The following is a 23,129-nucleotide window of genomic DNA, read 5'->3' as shown; positions in this document are numbered from 1 at the left end:
CATTCATATGGATATTGGACTCCTGCTGTTCACCTTGGCCTGCTACAGGACTCCTGGAGAGTTCCCATTGGTTGGGGAAGTACAGTAGAAGGGAATTCCGTGGGAGGAACTTGTTCTAGGGTTCCGGGAGAACGCCACCTCCTGTGTGGACCGGCTTCTTCCCGGACGTGTACGGGGTATTGGCGGCAGTTTCAAAAATAAAGTTTGTTCCTGCTTGAGTGGCTCGTAATTTTGTGCCCAGCCAGACTGCGGCAGATAACAGACAACATAAAAGAGAGACATAAAAATTAAAACTCACCTTTAAACATTTGTTCAGTGAATCTTAAACAGATGGGATGTTTATCTGTTTAATTGGATGGCATCTTGTCAGAGGAAAATAGTAAGGTCAAGTATTTAGAGTTAGGGGCTGGGGATGCGGCTCAAGCGGTAGGGCGCTCGCCTGGCATGCGTGCGGCCCGGGTTCGATCCTCAGCACCACATACCAACAAAGATGTTGTGTCCACCGAGAACTAAAAAAAAATAAATATTAAAAATTCTCTCTCTCTCCTCTCTCACTCTCTCTTAAAAAAAAAAAAAAAAGTATTTAGAGTTAGCAGTTGTAACAAGATAACTACCATTAATTTGAATAAAGCCATATAGCAATTGAACTCAAAACAGGAGATACTTTGATAACCAGGCCCCTCAAAAACACTATATTCTCTAATATTTTTAAAGGTAATTAAAAAAATCCACATTTATTAGGGTCAGTTAAACACAGATTCTATCCAAAGCTAGTTTCTAAGTAAAATCTTTGGAGTCACATGAAATAAGCACCGCACTTTACACAGATGTTGGATGCTGGTTCTTTATCTTAGCCAGTAACAGGTAGAGCTTGGAGGTTCATCTGCCATGTAAGGAAGTCATGAAAGGTTAGAAAAGTAAACCAGTTTAAGATGAGAAGGACATGTTGACTTGTCAGCATGGGGAAGGAACTCTTGGGGGGAATTGTACTTTCTCCTTCTGTCATGGATATAAGGAAAGAACTGGATGAAGAAAATAGAGAGGAGGCTCAACAGTAACACAGGTTTATTCAGGACAAACTCAGAGAGGGGGACTCAGTGGAGACTGAGATATACTTGGGGTATGAGTGAATTATTGGGGTTAGGCCTGTGCTAAGGGGCTGTCAGGAAAGGGTCCTTGTGGTCTTCACCTCTATTCTTTGAGGAAGTCACTGTTCCAGGTAGAACTGGGTGTTTTCAGAATTCAAGTCCCAGATAACAATTTACTTTCTTTGCATGACAATAGAGTGTTGTCTGGGGTTTAAATCAGGCTGAATCAGAGTGAGCTTGACTATTGTTCTAAGATGGAGGATATGTTTCAAAAGGGCATTGCCTGGATCAAGTTCTTCCTAACAAAATGGAAAGGTGTCATCATATGCCTCTGTGCTTCTTATGCTGGGGTGCAAGTATTCTAAGAATATGAGAGGAGGCCTTGGGGCGAACGCTAGAAAAACCTTGGTACAACTTCCAATACACTAATTATACTTACTCTTTGAGGTAAGGATATAAACAACATTATTTTTCTATTAAAACATGCACATAAAATAAAATTTATGTAAATTTTAGAGAAGACAAGTTCTCTTGATTTTTGTGCTCTATAAATGTTTTGTGCTATGGTCCCAGATCACCATGTGTAGACAGTCATACACATATGTTGTTAGAATTATAGTAGAGAAGTGTGAGAAACACATACCAGCTGAAGAGGTTAGACATGGCTTTTGAGTCAAATAAACAAACACAAGTTGGAGTACCAGTTCCAAGGCTTCCTAGCTATGTGACCCTGAACTAGTTATTTAATCTTTTGAAGAATTTTTGTTGTTGTTGTTTTTGTCTTTTCACTTGTAAAGAGGGGACAATCATGTCTTATAACATTGTTGTGTGTATGATGCTTGAGAATAGTAGTAAAAAGTAGCTGAAAGGAAAAAAAATTAAAATAACATTTAAAATTTAAGGAATAACTATTTTATTAGTTTTTTTTAACCCTAATTTTATTTTTTCTAGTTTGGTATATAAAGAAATAGCTTTGCTGGCTATTAAGTAGCTTAGTTACCTAGGGGAATGATCTCTAAATGTTTTTGATTATGTGCCTCTACTGGTAAATTTTATTTAAATTTCACATTTACAGATGTATATAATAGATAATAAATGAAGCAAAAAAAAAAATACAAAGTGCAGCTCTGTTTGCTTTCTTTCCATATTCACATGGACTATCTTGCATACCACTGAAAAAGTATGCATTCCCCTCTGGTTATAAAGATTATAATCAATTATGGCTGCCTCTACATATAGACTAGCAAGTGTCACATATAGAAAAATATTCTGCCATTCAGACTATACCCCCAAGAGAACACAGCTGGTCATAATGTGGTAGTAAACTGGAGGTACAGATAGACTTCAGGAGGACATATATGGGTGAATCAGTCCAAAATATATCTCTAGAAAACATCAAAACTGATAGAATAGTAAAAGTGTTATGCTCGAATTCGGGACACCCTAAAGACCACCAGAGACCAAGATCGATGTAAGCAGCAAAGAGGTGTTTATTGCGAGCTAGCTCAGTCCTCCGCGCACACACAGCAACAGGTGACACTAAGAGGCCCAAGCTCAGGGTTTGCAGCAGTTTTATACATTCTTTGGAGAAGGCAGGGACCCCCACATACATCATAGCATCTCTTAGCAAATCATCACACATGGCGGGAAAATCAAATAACAACTCTAAAACATGATTAGTGTATCAAGTGGCGGAAAACAATCTGGAAAGAATTATTGGTTAGTTCAAGGGGTTGACTCACTTAAAATTGACTGGTTTAAATCGTGAGTATGCTGCAAGGGGGCTACCTGCCAAACTGCAGGGCTTCTAGTTTAGATACTGGTCACTACACCTAGGTGGGGGCCATCTGGAATTTCAGATATGTGGTTATCTTGGCCTATCTTAGGTGATCACCATCTGCGGCTTTTCAGAGAACTGTTTCCACAGAGCTTTTCTGTAGTATTTTCCTGACTTTAGGACTATAGTAGGTCAGAGGTTAAGTTTAAGAGCAAAATGAGGTCCCAAGCAGAATGAGATTGCTTAGGTCTTTCAAAAGTACCTTAATTTAATATATGAATGAATGTTTGAAACACACCAAAATAGAGACCTCTGATTGCTGATCTTCTGTCATCTACTGGATAGCTCTACCTCAATTCTATGTTGCATAATGAAATGGAATGTATTCTAATTTGTGCTCTCACTTTCTAATTTGTACTCTTGAACTTTCCTGCATCAATGTAATAGTGATCCTAGAATGAAATTGAGAGGTTGTTACTTAAATTAACTTTTAGTACTAAGTAGATGTAGCTTGCTTTGGGACCAGGTCATAATGTTGATTTATTGGAAGACAGGTGTCACCCTGCACAGGTTCTAGTTGGTTTAGGGGCAGTTCTAAGACATTCACTCTAGATCAAGTTCTTTTCTCCATAATTCTGCCCATTCTTCTCTGTCAGGTAACTATAGCCCTTAGCATCATAATAGGATATTCTCTACTAAATAAATATGTAATTTAACTGTCTTTCTAATCTGCCTATTATTTAACTGGTTTCAGCTGTCAGTTCCACAACATGTGTCACTTTTACCTGGGCAATTTATTAGACTGCATGAAGTCCTAGAGAGAGAAAAGAAAAGGAGGATTGAGACACAGCAGGTACCAAACACATCTCCGGAAAAAGAGAAGGAACCAATTGAAGATTATGTGGATGTACTGAACCCTATGCCAGTGTAAGTACACAATGAATTCCAGTTTATTAATTCACTTAAGACTAATTAAAATCTAATTATTAAGTAGAGCTACCTACTTGACCTTATTAAATTTGGGACAATAAAAACTCTTTGAGGATAAGCTGTGTATTTTTGAGTACCTGCCACATTTCCTCTTCTGTTATGTTCAACATTATGCAGAGTTGACCCAATCTTTTTACCACATAGGAAATCCCCTTCTACCCACACCTTTAGACCAAACAGATAACCTTTCCGGAGCTCAGACCTAAATAAAAGTTCCTATGAAGGAGGAAGGAAAAGATATTTTCACCATACAACTCTATTGTTGAGGGCCACAGCCCTCAACAATGATGCATGGCATTTTTGCCAGAAGGGAGTGGTTGAGGGTTGCCAGCAAGCCATTGAGATGATAATGGTTAAGTTAAGCTGCTATTCAGTTGTATATAGACCCTTGCTGTCTGCCTAGGCTGCTACTTTGGAGTTTGGAGGAGGGATTCTGGTTGGGGGTGTTCCTGGAAGGGCCGCATGGGTGGCCTTTGTGGGAGTTCCGGCAATAAAGGAGTTCATGTTTGAACCTACAAGTGCCTCGTGGCGGATCCTTTATTTTGTGCCCAGCCAGACTGCGGCACTCTATAATTGACTTGTCTTCTATCATAAATTATACTGGGGCTGGGGATGTGGCTTAAGTGGTAGGGTGCTCGCCTGGCATGCGTGCGGCCCGGGTTCGATCCTCAGCACCACATACAAACAAAGATGTTGTGTCCGCCGATAACTAAAAAATAAAATATTAAAAATTCTCTCTCTCTCTCCCCCTCCCTCTCACTCTCTCTTTAAAAAAAAAAAGAATTGACTAAGTGATTGTTTTATTTAAAAAAAATAATAAATAAATTATACTAAATAATTTCAAATACTTGGAATGTGTTCAGCTGACCAATCAGTAAGTAGTCATTAAGCTTGTACTTTAAAAGTACAACTCATTAAGGAAAGCCGTTTCCAAAGTATGTGTGGTGTTGTTGGGCACAGAACATGCTGAACTGAACATCATCCTCCATTTCTCTTATATTTACTTGAAAAGGTGGTGAGCCCTTTTCTTCTAGAATCTTGGTGTTCTTCTCAGTGAAACCTGTCCTGGTACTAAAAAATTAATGGAAGGGGGACGAAGAGGATCTCTCTGGCTTCTTCAGTACCATCTTTGACATCAGATTCTAATACATTGTCTATATATACTACAATCACTGAAACCCACCAACCATTACTTTTACCAAGAAACAATGATGGACTAGCAGGTTAAAAGTCACAGACTGCTTTTTCTTTTTTGCTCAACTAAACAACTAATATGTTTATTACAGATAAATAAAGAGAAATTTAAGATCATTCCCTGTCCTGCTATTCAGAGATATTTGCCATTACTATTTTTGGTATATTGCATATCCAGCCTGATTTTTTTTCAATGAATTTGACTATATATTTCACTGATTACAATACACATTATAAAATGGGAAATGCTTTATTTTTTATTTTATGCATAAAAATACCACCAGTGTCATATAAAGATATATTATACCAAAAGGAGTGAGTTCAGAAATAACCTTACTATCAGTTATTTAAAGCAGAGATCAAGTAAGAGAAACATTGAGAGAAGTATTTTGACCCTGAAAGGAAACCACCATAAGATATTATCCCAGATCTTGTTTGTCAACTGAAACTGAGAATATATTGTTAACTGTTGTTTTAGATTGTCAAATGGTAATGGTCAGTATATGCTGATCAGCTATCCTAAAAACAAGGGGCTTTGGAAGAATAAAGGAAGGAGGCCTTTGGCATTAGTCTACTCAGAGTGGCATACACTTGTAATAATATATATCGGGCTGGGGATTTGGCTCATGCAGTAGCATGCTCGCCTGGCATGTGTGCGGCCCAGGTTGGATCCTCAGCACCACTTACAAACAAAAATGTTGTGTCTACCGAAAGCTAAAAAAAATAAATAGTAAAATTCTCTCTCTCTCTCTGTTAAAAAAAAAAAACAAACTATGAGCCAAAATAAATATTTTTAAAAAATAATATATAGTAATAATTATGTAATTGTTACATAATATATAACTAGAAGTTTTAAGAAAATCTAATAACTAAAGCTCTCAAAGGTATTTTGGTAGTATTATTTTTAAGTAATTGTATTTATCAGTGAAAAACAAAGTCTGTTTTCTATCTTACTTCTGTAGATGCTTTTATACAGTTTCCCGGAAAGAAGCCACTGAGATGCTGGAGAAGAATCCTTCCTTGGGAAATATGATCCTGAGGCCTGGTAGTGATAGTAGAAACTACTCCATCACTATCCGACAGGAGATAGAGTATGTTTAATTTTTTTAAATGTGAGAAATTGTTAAAAGCATGACACCACTTTAGAAAGCAAAGTCATATAAATTCAGATCAGTACCTGCTACATGTTTTGCTGGAGCCAAAATATAAACATAAGAATAGGGAGGGAATATCATAAAATATATTCTTTCAACTCAACAAAATATAGTTGTATTCATTCTTTCAAATTAACAAATATTTATTGAGTAACTAAAATATGAAAAGTAATTCTCTGAGCACCAAGGAAATAGAAGTGAGAAAAAAAAAATCCAGTGAAGCTTCATTCACTTGCCTGTTACTCCATATAAATAGATACTTTTCTTTATATACTTGTCATATGCACTGAATAGATGGCAAAAATGTTAGATGCTAAATCAGATCCTCATTCTGTGTGTGTGTGTGTGCGCGCGCGCGCACATCTGTACATGTATTTTTTCACAAGGAATACCTGTCAACCTTTTGGTGACCTCTTTATGTTTTTTTTTACTGTAAGTCAATATTTGTAAGCTGATAACATATGCTATAATAACAAGTTATCATAAGCTAAACATTAACATTGGATTTTCAACTCCAATGAATATAGTAGAATATCACAGATGTTTTAGTTCAACATATTTGATTTATAACTTAATTGACTATCTTGAAACAAATAAAAAAAATAAATAAAAAGTTAAGATTGCTGTTAAATGTCAGTGAGCCTAGAACCCCTGAGAAAAAAAGTAGATTTTTCTGTTTCGTGTCTCCTGGTCCAGGAGTTTGACATATTTCAGGGTTTAGGAAATTGAGTAATTTCCCAAAGTATAGAATGTCTTTAACTGACCTTCCATAAAAAATAAGAGAATATAAAACTGAATTAAAATTTATATAGATTTTCTTTTCTTAAACATAATCTAAATGCTTAAAAGCAAAATTAGGTCATAAAAGACAGTAATTTTTTTTCTTCATGTATTCTTTCTTGGTCTAATTGTTTTTGATCCACTTAAAAATATATATATTTTCTTCACAATAGAATATTTTAAGATAGTCTACATCCAACCTTTGCAATTAGCTATGAGAAACAACACTGTTTCCAGTTATGATCAGACAGTGTTTGTATGCTTAGGACATGAACTTAACATCACAGTTTTACTTACATTTGAATTGTATTTAAGCTATATTTCAAAATCATAAGAAATAGTTTGGCAAAGAAGTTCATATCAAAGTTACATAATTTAATTTTAGTATACTCAGACCTAGTTTGAAATGAGCTGATGGTCATAAAAATTTATACAAGATTGGATAAAACTAACTCCCACACTCAGTTTATATTTAGAAACCCAGCATTGAGGTAGAATGGTCTTACTAAAGCATTATTTATTTCAGTATGTGCTTATTTAGGATTTGGAGGATATTTTAGACATAGAAGTGGCTTAGAAAATTTTAACTCTTGTCACATAAATTCCCTTTGTGAGCCAAATAGATATATTATGTTTAGGATCATTACTTTTGTTCTCTAATGTATCAAACAGACCTTTTAAAATGTCTGAATTTAATATCTTCTATTTAACAGGTTACTTAATTTTTAAAGATAGCAATTATAGAGAATATGTGAATTTTAGCTTAAAGAATTTGGCAGAAATCTAGACTATTATGGAGCACCTGTGCTTCCCACAAACCAATTCATTTTCTTACAGGAAGGTTATAGGAGAAATGTTCAGTCATGCAAAGTTAGAAGAGTGTGTCTGGTAAAACATGAGCTGAAAAGAACAAGTTGGTTTACAAAGCAATACTTGAAAGTAAAATGTTTTCCATCTGTTAACAGATCAGCTGTGGGAGGGAAGACTATTATCATAAATAAACAGAAGTCATTCAAAGCCAAAATACCAGGTGACTCCTCTTTTGGTGGAGAAGACCATCCATCTCTACCCAGCCCAGTGGCAAAAGAATTGATCAGACATAAAGCTATTCTTGCAACAACTTCATGTTCTTGGAATTGTTACAGCTAGGTACCATGCTTGAATTATAAACACTTTGAAAGGCCATTGGCTAATTAAGCAGTAAAAAACATTTAGTCAAAGTTTATTTTTTCTTTTTGGCTAAAATTGAGATCAGAAACTAGGAATAAGTACTTATAACCACATTTAAGGCCACACATTTCTTTTTAAAAAAGACTAGTTGCTTCATTTTTTAGGTTATAATCAGGAAAATCTTAAACAGCAAATTTTAATGATCTTGACTTTTTCTCAAGTTTTGGTTCTAAACACTATTACCATATATGCCTGTAGAAAACTAAAAAAACAAAACAAAACAAAACAAAAAACAGTATATGAAAGAAAACAAAATTTAAAATGAGCAAAAGCCTGAACGACTTCAATAAAATTTTCCACCTTATTTTTGCTTCAGAATCTACTTTTATTTCTGTCGCTTTTTCTCTCACAGCTTTCCCCTGAATGGTGATAACATTATGGCTATTATTAACAACAATCATCATCTTCTCCTTACATAACACCATTCATGGATCCTGTGTTGAGTGATGGCAAAAACTTCCTTCAGTCATAATAAAAATATTGAGACAGGGATGGGGATAATGTTCAGTGGTAGAGTGCTTGCCTAGCATGCAAGACCCTAGGTTTGATTCCCAGTACCATGGGAACAAAAAACAGATTTAAGAAAAACATTGAGGCAAGACAGTTTTTTCCATGTTTTACAAATGAAGGGATGAACACTCACAGAAACTGCCAAGTTAAAACAATAAAGTGTTGTAAAAAGTAGTTGTAATATACTGAGTGTTTAAATGTATCAGACACTGTACAAAAAGAGCTTTGCAAGCATTAACCCACAATAGTACTGTAGGTAAATCATTACCATCTCCCTTTTTTAATATTTATTTTTTAGTCGTAGTTGAACACAATACCTTTATTCATTTATTTTTTTATGTGGTTCGGGCCTTGCAGTGCTTGGTGAGAGCTCTACCGCTGAGCCACAACCCCAGCCATACCATCTCCATTTTATAGATGAAAAATGAGAGCTTACAGAGTGCACATGATAGAACCAGAATTTGAAACAAGTTTTCTATCAATCTTCCAAAAAATGGAAATTGCTTATTTTATAGAACTCAAGAATTCTAACTGAAATTGAAGAGAATTTTCAAAAGTAACAGATTATGAAGATCTTTTCATGGTTGGGGTAAACCTAAAGTCAGAGTCAATCACCCTAAAAGGGTGCATGTAAGATTCTCTGTCCAAAAATGTTTCTTTCACTAGTCTGTAACTGATACCTGAAGTATCAGCATTAAGGAAGGAGAAAGTTTGGTTAGATTTTATCCCATGTTATGAAAGTAATACATTGGAATTAATTTATTATAATTATTATTTTTCAATATGGTATTTAATTGAGAGGACAGTTGGATTTAATGGTATATTAGGAAAGTCCCCTGATTAGAAGGCTTCTTTATACTTCAGTCGTAGAGAAGTATGAAATAGAAATGGACAAAGAAGTAATTAAAAAATTTTTTTTTTGTCTTAGTTGTAGTTGGACACAATATCTTTATTTTATTTTATTTATTTTTTTATGTGGTGCTGAGGATTGAACTCAGCACCTTGTACATGCTAAGCGAGTGCTCTACCCCTGAGCCACAACCCCAGCCCCTAAAGAACTAATTTTTTTTTTTTAAAAAGGTGAAAAGGCCATGTAGACCAGATTAATCTGATGAACTATTTTGCTTTAGACAGCTTCTGAACATAGGACAAATGTTGAATTAGTTTGTCATTTAAACAAATAACATCATCATAAATGCTGTTGATTTTTGAACATTAGAAAAAGTTTTGGTTCTAAACACTATTGCCATATGAATCAAAGGAATTCAAGACAAACATACTATTATTATTCAAAAATAACTGGCATGGACACTGACTTCTGTTTTCTGTATAAATTTGTTTAGTTCTAGATAGCAGCAGAATATGTGCTTCTAAACTTTTTAAATTTCAGTTTCATAAATATTTATTATGTCCTAATTCTGTAATACAAAGATGAATAAAATGTATATTTTTTTCTTCAGCAGTTCATAATGAATAAAATACCATGAATTTAGGGGAACATATAATTTAGAGTGTTATTTGACAATAGAAAAGAAAAGGTTTCGATTCATCTGCTATACATTTCCTTTCTCTAAGACTGCTCTGGAGTTAGTAGATATCCAGGTGGTATTTGAGTTACGATGAATAAGGGATATGGAGGGCTCTCTGGTTAGATTAATGATGAGGCAGAGGAGAAAGCAATTTGCTTTCAATAATTTTTTTTTTTTTACTTCTTTAACAAAGAGATCTGTATATACCTACATAAAATTTTATAACGTCTACTTTGTGGCTTACTGACATTTAAAATTTTTTTTTCTACCTGAATGATTTTTAGTTCTTGAATTCTTTTTCCCTTTTATTCTTTCTCATTCACTTACTCAGTGAGCTAGATTTCCTGTATCTACCCATGTGTTGCCTCCCAAAAGGGATTCAGTAAATCAGCTTAAAAAAATAAACAACCCAGCAGGGATGGGATGGTTCCCCCACCCCACCCCACTCCACTATAGTCATGGGCACACAGGTTTAGTAGATAAGTCACTTGAGTTTGCATTGTCTCAGTCATATAATCAAATGGAGATTAACCATTTGTTTCATTTTAGCATGCCAAGAATCAAGCACTACAAAGTGATGAGCATAGGGAAAAACTACACTATTGAACTGGAAAAACCTGTAAGTAGATATTTCTTTGCTATTGATGAACTTTTCCCTGATTCCTCCCAAACTTATCTTTATAGAATATAAAGAATGGAAAAGCAGATTTTTTCCCCCTTAGGGATATAGTGGCAAAAAATAGGCAAGATAAGGAGGCTGGCAGGTGGAAGATATTTAGGGTGAGAAGTGAGATGCAAGGACAGGTGGTAGAAGTAAAGTAGAAGATAATCTGCTTCTAAAAATTCCACTGTTTTCTTGTGAGGTTCTTATCAATATAATTGTTTCAGGGAGAGAAAATATTTTTATTAAGCATCTATTTTACATATAAGCATTAAAATGTGCTATGGGAAGAAATCTGCAAATGACTAGTCTTCTAAAATTTGCAATGCAAAAGTTCAGAAATTCCCTCTTAATAGCAACATACCAGTGAAGAAAGGGTTTCTTCCTTGTCTTCAACCTTTCTCCCATCCTAGCTGACTTATCATGTGGCTAAAGATATCAAATCTTAACTACCTGATACCATGTTGGGCATAGAGCTAATTTACATATACAATTTAATCTTTTTCATTTGTCTGAGGCAGATATTATTATACCTCTCATTCAGGTGAGAAAATTTATTTACACTCGTCTCAACTGATGAAAATGTGGTGGTGTATCCTATGTTCTAGTATGCTAATAAAAAGGAATACAGCTAAGTTTTAGGCTGTAAGAAAGGAAAGATGATCCCGGAAAAATGTCTCTGAATAGCACTTAAATGGAATTGGTAAATCTTAAAAGAATTTCTTAGTTTCTCCAGGCCTACTGTGTTGATCAAACAGAAAAAGGATAGTGTGATCGAATTTTTTATACTTCACCCATAACCCTTATAGAACAAGGCAGCTGCTGACTCCTGTAACTTGACTTGCTTATATCTTCACCATAAATGCCTCCCAGTGTCTCTCATGTCTCAGATCCATGCCTCCTAAGCTTTATTTTTTTTTTTTTTTTTTTTTTTTTTTTTTTAAAGAGAGAGTGAGAGAGGAGAGAGAGAGAGAGAGAGAGAGAGAATTTTTTTTTTTTAATATTTATTTTTTAGTTCTCGGCGGACACAACATCCTTGTTGGTATGTGGTGCTGAGGATCGAACCCGGGCCGCACGCATGCCAGGCGAGCGCGCTACCGCTTGAGCCACATCCCCAGCCCCGACCTCCTAAGCTTTAAAACAAAGTTCTAACTAAGGAGGCAGAGAACTTGTTGCTACAGGATCATCCAAATAATCAAGTGATTACAAGTTATGGTCAAGGAAGAATAATGTAACTGGTACATCTTTGTAACTGGTGGACTGGTACTCGTTTCTGTCATTAGTCTCCACAGCTGCTTTCCTCTTTCACTCTCCCCAACCCTGTCTGTCACTCAACCAAATTACATTTTGATGAATTTTTTTCCTCTTCAAGGTTACCTGGGATATTCACATTTAAGCAGACTTCACCAGACTTCAACAAGCAGACTTGTTGGTTTTTGTGACCAACAAAATTTTTGTTGGGGGTAAAGCTACATTTCAGTTACTCCTACATCAGTAAATTATCCTGACACAAAGAGATATTAAAATGCTTAAATTCTCTGGCTTTAAGTATTCTTTAGTTTCAAGAAGAGAAAACTAACTATGCCTAATTTAGACCAAAGTGAATTTATTACAAGAATATAGAATGTTGTTATGATAAACATTCTGAAGGCTAGGAAATCCTCAGGGACTGACTAGGAATTAGTTACTTGTACTAATAACCATTTTATTAGAAAGCTGCTATTCTTTTTTGTTCCTCTACTCAAGTTCAAATTTCTGGCCTAACTTCAGTAATTCTTATGTCTTAATTGAAGAATAGCAAGGTAGCTAATTATTGTCCACCAGACTGTACTCAATAGGTAAGGGGTAATTCCTCAACAGAGAACTGCAACATGCTTATTAGAAAGGAGAAATAAGACACAGGGGTAAGGAAAACTACCATCAGTAAGTAAGCTACGGAAGTAAATTACTGACATGATTTTTCAGGAAATACACAAGAATCCTCATTAAATTACAGTTGAGCATATCTTACTCTTTACCTGGGTGACTCTGAGCCTTCTCTCACTTTCTCTTTATACAGGTAACACTCCCAAACCTTTTCAGTGTCATTGATTATTTTGTGAAGGAAACTCGAGGAAATTTAAGACCATTTATATATTCAATTGAGGACAAGCTTGGTATGTTCTTCACTTTGTTGCTGAATTAAGGAAATCACAAGGCTGGGGATGTGGCTCAAGCGGTAGCGTGCTCACCTGGCATGCGTGCGGCCCGGGTTCGATCCTCAGCACCACATACAACCAAAGATGTTGTGTTCACCGAAAACTAAAAAATAAATATTAAAAATTAAAAAAAGGGCTGGGGATGTGGCTCAAGCGGTAGCACGCTCGCCTGGCATGCGTGCGGCCCGGGTTCGATCCTCAGCACCACATACCAACAAAGATGTTGTGTCCGCCAACTAAATAAATAAATAAATAAATATTTAAAAAAAAAAAAATTAAAAAAAAAAAAAAGGGAATCACAAGAAAACCAAAAATCTCTGATATGATTTGTTTCAAGTAGAGGAAACTAACTATGCCTAATTTAGGCCAAAGTGAATTTATTACAAGAATACAGAATGTTGTTGTGATAAGCATTTTGAAGACTAGGAAATCCTCAGGGACTGTTAGGAATTAGTTACTTGTACTAATAACCATTTTAAAAATTTATTAGGAAGCTGATAACCTTTTTTGTTTTCCCTAAATTGGTGTGAAAATTTAACCAAATCCAATAAAAATCCCAGGAGAATTTTTGTGTAAATAGCAGCATGGTGATTCCAAGTATTATACCAAAAGGCCTAACTTAACTGATTTTTATGTCTGTAATTTAATTTAAAAAAATCCTAAAATAAGTAAATAAATGCTAGTCCAAGAACATGAAGCTACCATTTTTCCTTGCTGCTCTGAGGTCTCATGTGAGAGTGACATTACCGTTTACTGTGTTCTTCCTTGATAATTACCTGGAGTCACTTGATTATTTGGATGATCTAGGCAGTCTAGTTCTCTGCCTCCATCATTATAGCCTGGATTATCATCTTTAAAGATTAGAGATGAGATGAAGAGAGGTCAAGCCACTCCTAGCTGAGAGTACCATATGTGTGACCAAGGCTCACTAGGACAATCCAGCCCCACTCAAGCCACTGGTTACTTCAAATCATATAAGTGACATCAAGTGAAATTAGAACTGCCCAACTATATCAAATCCTAATTTCTGACCCATAGATCATGATAAAATAAAATGCTTGTTGAAAATAACCATTACGTTTTTGGGGCAGCTTGTTATACAGCATTAGATAACTGATACAATATAATCCACACAGCAGGAAAGTTATATTGGATTTTCTATCCTCTCCAATGTCATGGGTATGTGAACTGTGCTATTGCACAGGGTCCCATGCTGGGTTTAATGGTCTTCTATCATTGTTTTGAAATTCTTAATTTATGCACAAGGGGTTCACAAATTTTGTAGCTGGTCCTAAATATAATCTTTATCTGTAATTCCTCAACACCTACTCATTCCTATTTGGGAGCTTTGGAGTTTGTTTCTGGGTTCTTCTGTGTGCAGTATATCTTTTGATTATTCTTTATAGTGATGGCCTGTTGGTCATAAATTTTTTTAGTTTATCCTTGTCATGGAAAGTTTTAATTTTTTTTTATCAATCTTGAAAGAGAGCTTTGCTGGACACAGAAATCTTGGCAGGCAACTGTTTTCTTTTAGATAATGGAATATTTCATTCCAGGCCCTCTTTGATTTTAGGATCTTGGTTGAAAGGGCCAAAGTGAGTCTTGTCGGTTTGCCTCTAAGTGACCTTACATTTTTCTCTTGCAGCTTTTAATATTTTTTTTTCTTATTTTCTATGTTAGGCATTTTGATCATGAGTTTCTGTTCTGATCCTGACCTTTTCTGCCACTGATCTCAATTTGGTGTCCAGTTTGTCTTCTGTATGTGAATGTCTATCTCATTTCTAATATAGGGGAAAATTTCTGTTACTATTTCATTGAAGATGCTTTCAATGCCTTTAGCATATATCTTTATGCTCTCTTTTATCCTAGTAATTCTCAGGTTTGTTCTCTTGATGCTGTTTCAGAGTTTTTGTCTATTCTGTTCATGGTCTTTTATTTATTTTTTTGCTTTATTACATACTGAGTGTTTAAGATTATATACCCTGTCCCCAAGGTCTGAAGTTTTATTTTATTTTATTTTTTTTTTAAATTTATTTTTTAGTTTTAAGTTGACACAATATCTTTATTTTATTTTTATGTGGTGCTGAGAATCAAACCCTGTGCCTCACGCATGCTAGGCGAGTGCACTACCATTTGAGCCACATCCCCAGCCCCTGAAGTTTTATTTTCTATGCAACCTAATTTATGATGATTTTACATAAATTTTTAATTTGATTTATTGTATCTTCAATTTCTGGGTGTTCTGATTGGTTTCTTTTCACTATTTCCATTTCTTATTGAAATGGTCTTTCATTTTCTGTTTTTAATCTCTTAATTCATTCCTTATATATTCTTTTAGTTCATTGAACATTTTAACAATCAGTTTTTTAATAGTCTTTCTCTGGAATTTCATCCATTTTCATGTCCCTGGGGTCCTTTGCCAGGGACTGTGAATTTGGGAAGAGATTTGTTTGCCTCTTTCTTCATGCTTTCACAGATCTTGGATTTCTGCATCAGTTGAGATGTATTCCCCTTCCTCTTTTATATATGTCATTTTGTGTGTAGTTATTCTTTTTTTTTTCCCCCCTGGGACTTATGTCTCATGTATGAGTAGATTTCTAGGAGTAGAATTTGAGGTTTCCCTCTTGCAGTATAGAAAAAAAGTGAAAAAGTGAAAAAATGATAATGAAACATTTGAAAAAATTTAAAAAATTAAATGTAATATATTAGGGAGAGGAAATATGGAAAAAAGGACATGGAGAAAAAATTCTTAATGAGAGATAAAGGGCTTTTTTTCACATAGGAGGTCAAAATTATTGGCAAGGAGGGATTTTCATTCTTTTTATTTTTGGGCTCTGTAACCCTTGAGTAAAGAGCTGGGGTTTGTTAAGTCCAATGTCTTTGTGGTCCTCACTTAGTTGTCTGCCATTGTGGCTAGGGGCCAGCGCTGCTTGTAGTAGCTCTCAGCTTCCTGTCTCCCAGACCGTGGTGGGATAGATTGTTGAATGCAGACAAATTGTGCATTCTTGTAGTAGAGGTGGTGCAGAGTTCTAAATTGGAAGTTCCAGTTACTAGGTTTTGGTCTTGGTTGACCCTTGGAACTCTGAAAGTGGATTTGAGATTTGATCTACACTCCCTGTTGCTTAGGAGATGCCCATTTCTGTTGGATGTTTGGGTCTCTCTTGCCTCCTGTAAATTCCACCTTTTGGGTGTGAAATCTAAACCTCCACAGGTTTCACATTCACCGATATGGATGTGAATTACCCAGTAGCGCCCTGGAGTGAAGTTGCTCCTGTATGACTGCTATAGGTTATCTCCTCAGTAGCTCTTATGGGGTGCCAGCAACAAAGGGAGCTTTCCCTTCTTGCTATCTGGAGCCTAGATATCCTGGGCACAATTTTCTTTACACTTATTTCAGTTGTACTCTGGGGCCCACAATAGGTGACTACTGGGTCAGATGGCAACTTCCTTTATAAGTTCCCTATCTCCTGCCTCTGCTTGTGGCTGTGCAGTGCTTAAAAATCATTCCTGCACCAGTGATCCCATTTCCCTTCAAACTGTCTGGCCCATGGACTGAGTGATTTTGGTTGCTTTTTGCTCAACAGCTTTTCCCATTGACTCTGGGTCCATTAAGATTAGCCTCCATCTCTACTCCACAAGTATCCCCAAGCCAATTTTTTTCCCCCTGTACTATTCTCTTCTCTCAGCAGGCCATAGCTACTTTATCTCTATTATTTTTTTATATTATATTTAGTGCTTATGATTTTCTGTGCCTATGTTTTCTTTTGCTGTCCAGTGTTGAATTTCAGTAGTTACCACAGTTACCTACCCATTTTCTTTTAATATTTATTTTTTTAGGTGTAGATAGACACAACAAAATGCCTTTATTTTTATGTGGTGCTGAGGATTCAACCCGGGTCCCACCTGTGCTAGGCGAGCTCTCTACCACTGAGCCACAATCCCAGCCCTTCCCACTTTTTAATCTGGTGCTAAGGAGCTGCTGGGAAGTACACTCTTCCTCTAATTTGCTATCTTCTCTGTTCTGTGAATGTTAAATTTTGTCAAATGATCTTTCTGCATCTATTGAGATGATCATATGGTTTTTCCTTTTGCGTGTTACTATGGTGAGTTATATTGATTTTCTGTTTTTGTCCAAATTTTACATAAAATCATTTGGTTATAATGTATTTTTGTATTTGATTTGATAATTTAAAATTTTCATGTCTGAGAAACATTTTAGTGAAAAAAATTTTAATGCTGGCGATTGAAACCAGGGGCTTCTCAGATTCAAGAGCTGTATCACTGAGCTACCTCACCAAACATTTTATAAAAATTTTGAGACAGAATATGGCTAAGTTGCCCAGGCTAGCCTAGACAATGTGATCCTCCTGCCTCTAGGGTTACAGGTGTGCACCAAAGTGCCTTGCTCAGTGAATTTCTTACTTCAGGCATTTTTTCATTGCAAAAGTTTAAAAGTTTGCGACTTAAGAGTGTTTATGACTACCTCATGAAGCATAACTAGTAATTCCAACATCTTGGATGTATTAGTACTGGCTTCTGTTGCCTTTTCCCTTGAAAATTGGAAAATTATGAGAATTGGCAACATTTCTTTGACCTTTTGAATATCAAATAATTTTGGATTGTGTCTTGAGCATTTTGGATATTATTTTCATGGCTTTTTGTGGTCTGTTGAAATTCTCTAGAGCATTTATTTATTTAAGGAGGCAATTAAATTGAACTAGTTCTATTTCACTTTCTGTGGGAAGTGCTTCCAAGTCAGTTAAGTTTTCAAAGTCTTTATTATGCTACTTTGGGTTTGAATACCTCAGGGATTATTAGAATTGGACTTGGGCAATGGTTTATATCCTAATTTTCAAAGCCTTTGCTGTTTTGTGCATGCACAACTGAAATGAACCTGGAACTTGTGTAATATCACATATAAAACAAGGGGATACTCTTTTCCAACTCTCATGTTTCCAGCTACACAAGGATCATTTTTTCCTGGTCTTCTAGCTAGAAAGGGCTTTGTGTTGTTGTTGTTGCAGACGGGGGACTGAACCCTTGCACATGCTAGGTAAGCACTCTATCACTGAGGACTAGACTCAACCCTTTATATTTTTGAGACAGGATCTTGCTAAGTTGCCCAAGCTGACCTTGAACTTGCAGTCTTCCTGGTTCAGTCTCCCCAATAGTTTGATTTTAGGCATGCATCACCACAGTTCATCAAGATGGGAATTCTTGAAGAGTTGGAGCCACTGTGCTGTCATGCATTTCTGTGAGACTGGGGCTGCTCAATCTCTCTCTAGAGAGAAAATAAAAATATTTCCAACTCTTTCCTTGCTTCCCTGAGCTAACTCCTCCTTGTTTCCAAGAATATTCTCTTGAGGTTTTAGGTGCTCATACAACAGTACAGCACATTTGAGTAGGGGCCACCTGAAAAGCAGGGCCAGGAAAGAGAAAACAGACAACAGAAAGAAATAACTGAACAAACAGGCTTTTGATGTAAAATGTCAACGACTTCAGAAACAGACAACCAGACTGCTTCTGCTACCTGACTGACCTGGTTCTATTTGCTTAGTATTCAAGAACAAACTACTCATTCTTGCTGCATTTCAGATTTGTTTGGAATATGGAATGATGTAAAATGAAATTAGGCATGTGAAGAAAAAGTTCAAATAATCAGAGTATCTTCTGTAGAACAAAAACAGAATGGAAAACTAAAATACAATAAATGGGAATACAGAACTTTCTAGAAAAGCTACAAAATTTAAAACTGTCAAATAGCACTGAAGCATTAAGAAAATTTTGTGGACCTCTAACATTATTTCAGGAATATGAACTAAGCTTCATTGGGACTTCTAAAACACTTAACTTTGTTTTCCCTGAGCTGAGAAATGGGAATTAGAGAACATATAAGTTTTCCAATCTAGAGATTTGGAAAAAGTTACTGTTGACAATAATATACTAAATAAAATAAAATGGAATTTTCTTTGATCTTTGTTAACTCATGTCAGCATTCAACTGTCTGACACCAGAAGGCAAGAGCAATGATGGAACTTAGAATGGTCACAGATACTTTTCCTGATTTATTTTTCTCAACTTCAAAAATTAGCATTTTCAAAGCCACTTCAAAATATAGTAGGGCAGATAAGGACTTAAAGAAAAGGAAAATAATTTTTCCTAGGCAAATACTTATTGGCAACCTAGTTATAGATCTAGGATAAAAACAAAACAAAAACCTTAGTATTCAGCATCTTATTACCTTACAACCATCAATGAAACACACCACCAGTGTTTCAGGTACAAGCCAAAAACTCCCATTGAATATATAAAGCACTTTGTTATTCCATATTGGTTCATTGATTAATCAAGTTTTTCTACTTGTAATTTCTAGGTCAAGAACACAACATGGAAGGGATAAGCGAGAAGCTGAAGAAAAATCCACACTGAATGAAATAAAATGTGAAACTGCTTTCATGTAATTCGATAATTTGTTTTCAAAAGATCTCATTTTTAAAGAAAATTACCTCTTTTATCCTAATTGTTAATTTCCAAGTCACTCACTTGGACATCAGAGTTAAAGTAGCACACAACTTCACTATTTTATCAGAATGAAACCCAGGGAAAAACCATAGGCTGTGGTTGTGGGTTAATTTGTAGATACATGTGTTTCAATGCACTAATATAAGCCAAAAACATAATTCTTTCTAAATGGAGGTTTATATTTCTAGGCTTCAATTAGATACTTAACTATATAATCTTCAGAACAGATTTTCTAGTTCTAAATCCTAATTCCAAAACAACCTCAAAAGGCTATTTAAAAAATCTGACCAATTTATCATATATAAGGCATTTAAATTAACTAGCTGGAAGCTAGACAAATAAAGTGAATCAGAAGCCCTTTTCCAATGGAAATATTCTATGCCACGTATTTTGTTGCTGGAAATATATGAAATTGATTTACTTCTGTATTTTCCCTGATTTCGTCTTTTTGCTAGTTGAAAACTTACCCATAAATCTTTATAAGGATGGTTTTAAGGCTATACATCATCTTGTTTCACAAATATAATGCAGTGGCTGGGAATGGTGGTACATGCTTGTAATCTAGTGAGTCAGGATGCTAAGGCAGGAGGTCGTGATTTCAAGACCAGCCTGGGTAACTTGAGTGAGACCTTGTCTCAAAATGAAAAACAAAAAGGACTAGGGGTAGTGGGAGAATGCCCTGGGTTCAATCCCAGTACCAAGAAAAAACAAAAAATAAAAGCAAATAAATAAACCAAATATGATATAGTATCAGCTGATTATAATCAGAATTCTTAAAAATATGGACACCTCTGCTCCACACTATATCTACTGAATCAAAATCTCAGTGACATTATTTCATATTTTTTTCTTTGAAAACAAAACTCTACAATTTGATGGAGTTTTGGGAATCATTTATAGAATCAACTAAGAATTAAAAGATATGACCTGGATTATAGTCCTGGGATACTTATATAGGCTTCATTGATTTCCTCAGCTGAAAAGATGAATGGGTTAGAATAGATTCTTAAGGTTCTCTTAGCTCCAACATCTTATAAAGATGTGTCTTTATAAAAAATGATTAGGATGCAAACACACAAAGCGAAGACTACAAGAGTCAGAGGGAGAAGTGGTCACCTACAAGTCAAGGAGAGTGGCCTCAGGAAAAAAAAAAATTGACCTGATATCTTAATCTAGACTTTTGGTCTTCAAAAGTGTGAGAACATTTTTGGTGTTTAAACTACAAAGTATATTTGTTATGGCAGCTCTAGCAAACTAATTCAGTAACTAACCTGGAATATCTGAATATAGAGTTCTAAGCATAACTTAGACTCACTGATTGAGAATTTCTGTGGGTTGCTTTGATAATGTTTTTAGTATGCTGTTCACAACAAGGTTTGAAAACCTTTAACACCTACTGTGATATTAAGACAAATTATATGTGAACAAATATATATAAAATTGAGTAAGGCTTTCTTTTAAATGGCAGAAACAAATCTAAATGTGTTGGTAATTACATTAAATGTAAACAGTCTAGGTGTTCCAGTGACAAGACAAATATTATCAGATTGGATTGACAAAACCCATCAAAATTCAAACTTTATGCTATGCATCTGACAAACATCTAAAAAATAAAAATACAGAAAAAATAAAAATAAATGAATGGAAAATTTATCCCATGAAAACATTAATCACAACTTTAAAGCAAAATATATTACCAAGATACAATTCACAGTGAGAGGATATAATTCACCAGGAAAATATACAAGTTAGAAAATTAACATGTAACTCAGCTTTAGTATGTATAAAATAGAAAAAAATACTAGGAAAAATCATTGGGTGATTTTTAATTTACCTATTTTAATAATTGACATAATAGGTTTATTAAAAACCAGTAAGAGATAGTAGAGGATAGGATAGGAAAGGTAGCAGAATACAACAGTTAGTTACTAATAGGGCATTATGTAAAAATGTGGATGTGTAACCGATGTGATTCTGCAATCTGTATTTGGGTTAAAAATGGGAGTTCATAACCCACTTGAATCTAATGTATGAAATATGATATGTCAAGAGCTTTTTTGTAATGTTTTGAACAACCAATAAAAAAAAACAGCTAAGATTTAAATCATATAATTAACAATTGACATATGCAACAAAGTACCCCTAATGACTACAGAATGTATTTTTTTAAATGCATAAACAATTACTACAAAAAATGATCATATTTTGGGCTACAGAGGGATCTTAAGTAAATTTAAAGTATTAAAAATCAGAAAGGTTAAGTGTTGGCGAGGATGTGGGGAAAAGGCACATTCATACACTGCTGGTGAGACTGCAAGTTGGTGCAGCCACTCTGGAAAGCAGTATGGAGATTTCTTGGAAAACTGGGAATGAAACCACCATTTGACCCAGCTGTCCCACTCCTCGGTCTATACCCAAAGGACTTAAAAACAGCATACTACAGGGACACAGCCACATCAATGTTAATAGCAGCACAATTCACAATAGCTAAACTGTAGAACCAACCTAGATGCCCTTCAGTAGATGAATGGATAAAAAAACTGGTATATATACACAATGGAGTATTACTCAGTAATAAAAGAGAATGAAATCATGGCCTTTGCAGGTAAATGGGTGGAATTGGAGAATATAATGCTAAGAGATGTTAGCCAATCCCAAAAAACCAAATGACAAATGTTTTCTCTGATATAAGGAGGTTGATTCTTAGTGGGGTTGGGAGGGGGCACATGGGAGGATTAGATGAACTCTAGATAGGGCAAAGGTGTGGGAGGGGAAGCGAGGCGGATAGAAATGATGGTGGAAAAAGGTGGACATCATTACCCTAAGAACATGTATGAAGACACAAATGGTGTGAATATACTTTGTATACAACCAGAGATATGAAAAATTGTGCTGTATATGTATAATATGAATTGTAAAGCATTATTCTACTGTTGTATATAACAAATTGGAATAAAAATAAATAAGATTTTAAAAAGGAAGATATATAGACAATTAAAAAAATTAGAAAAGTCACTTTTTTCTCCTGAACAAAATTTAATTAAGCTACAAATCAAAATACAAAGATTATTAGTAAACCTATACATTTGGAAATTAAATACTCTCCTAAAAAACCCAAGGGATAAAGAGAAAATGCTAATGAAAGCTCAAAAGTATTTTAGTTAAATATGAACAATAATATGCGTCAAATCTTCTGGGCTATGGTTAGAATAGTAGAGTATAATGTACTCATATTACAAAAGTGTAGAGATAATTTTTAAATGCATGCATTGGAAAAGACAATTTGAAAATGAATGAGGTAACATCCATTTCAAAAGGTTACAAACAAGAACAGTAAAAACTCTTAATAAAATGAAAAAAAATAAGTACTATTGATAAAGCAGAAATTAATCAATGAGACTCAAATATAAAAAGTGGAGCAAGAAAACCGAATTTGGAGAGTAGAAGACTAAATTGTCACTATGCTTTGTGTGTGGGGGGTATTGAGGATGGTATC

At 35.0% G+C, this 23,129-nt stretch overlaps 1 protein-coding gene across 3 annotated transcripts in view; it reads left to right on the top strand.

Annotated features, from left to right (window-relative positions):
• Window positions 1–19,540, top strand: part of Stap1 (signal transducing adaptor family member 1) — a 32,150-nt gene extending 12,610 nt beyond the window's left edge. For 2 of the 3 annotated variants that reach the window (XM_026407786.1, XM_026407785.2), the window contains 5 exons: window positions 3,620–3,792; window positions 6,012–6,140; window positions 10,802–10,871; window positions 12,973–13,069; window positions 19,485–19,540. In XM_026407786.1, coding sequence (XP_026263571.1) covers window positions 3,620–3,792; window positions 6,012–6,140; window positions 10,802–10,871; window positions 12,973–13,069; window positions 19,485–19,540 — 525 coding nt within the window. The remainder of the gene's footprint in view (window positions 1–3,619; window positions 3,793–6,011; window positions 6,141–10,801; window positions 10,872–12,972; window positions 13,070–19,484) is intronic. The other variant, XM_077803544.1, reaches the window with a different exon arrangement.
• Window positions 19,541–23,129: the final 3,589 nt, after the last annotated feature.

This window comes from Urocitellus parryii, chromosome 10 (assembly GCF_045843805.1).
Source record: "Urocitellus parryii isolate mUroPar1 chromosome 10, mUroPar1.hap1, whole genome shotgun sequence".
NCBI classification, from domain to species: Eukaryota; Metazoa; Chordata; class Mammalia; order Rodentia; family Sciuridae; genus Urocitellus; species Urocitellus parryii.
The sequence above is the reverse complement of the archived record's forward strand: the minus strand, read 5'-3'. Positions and strand labels throughout refer to the sequence as shown.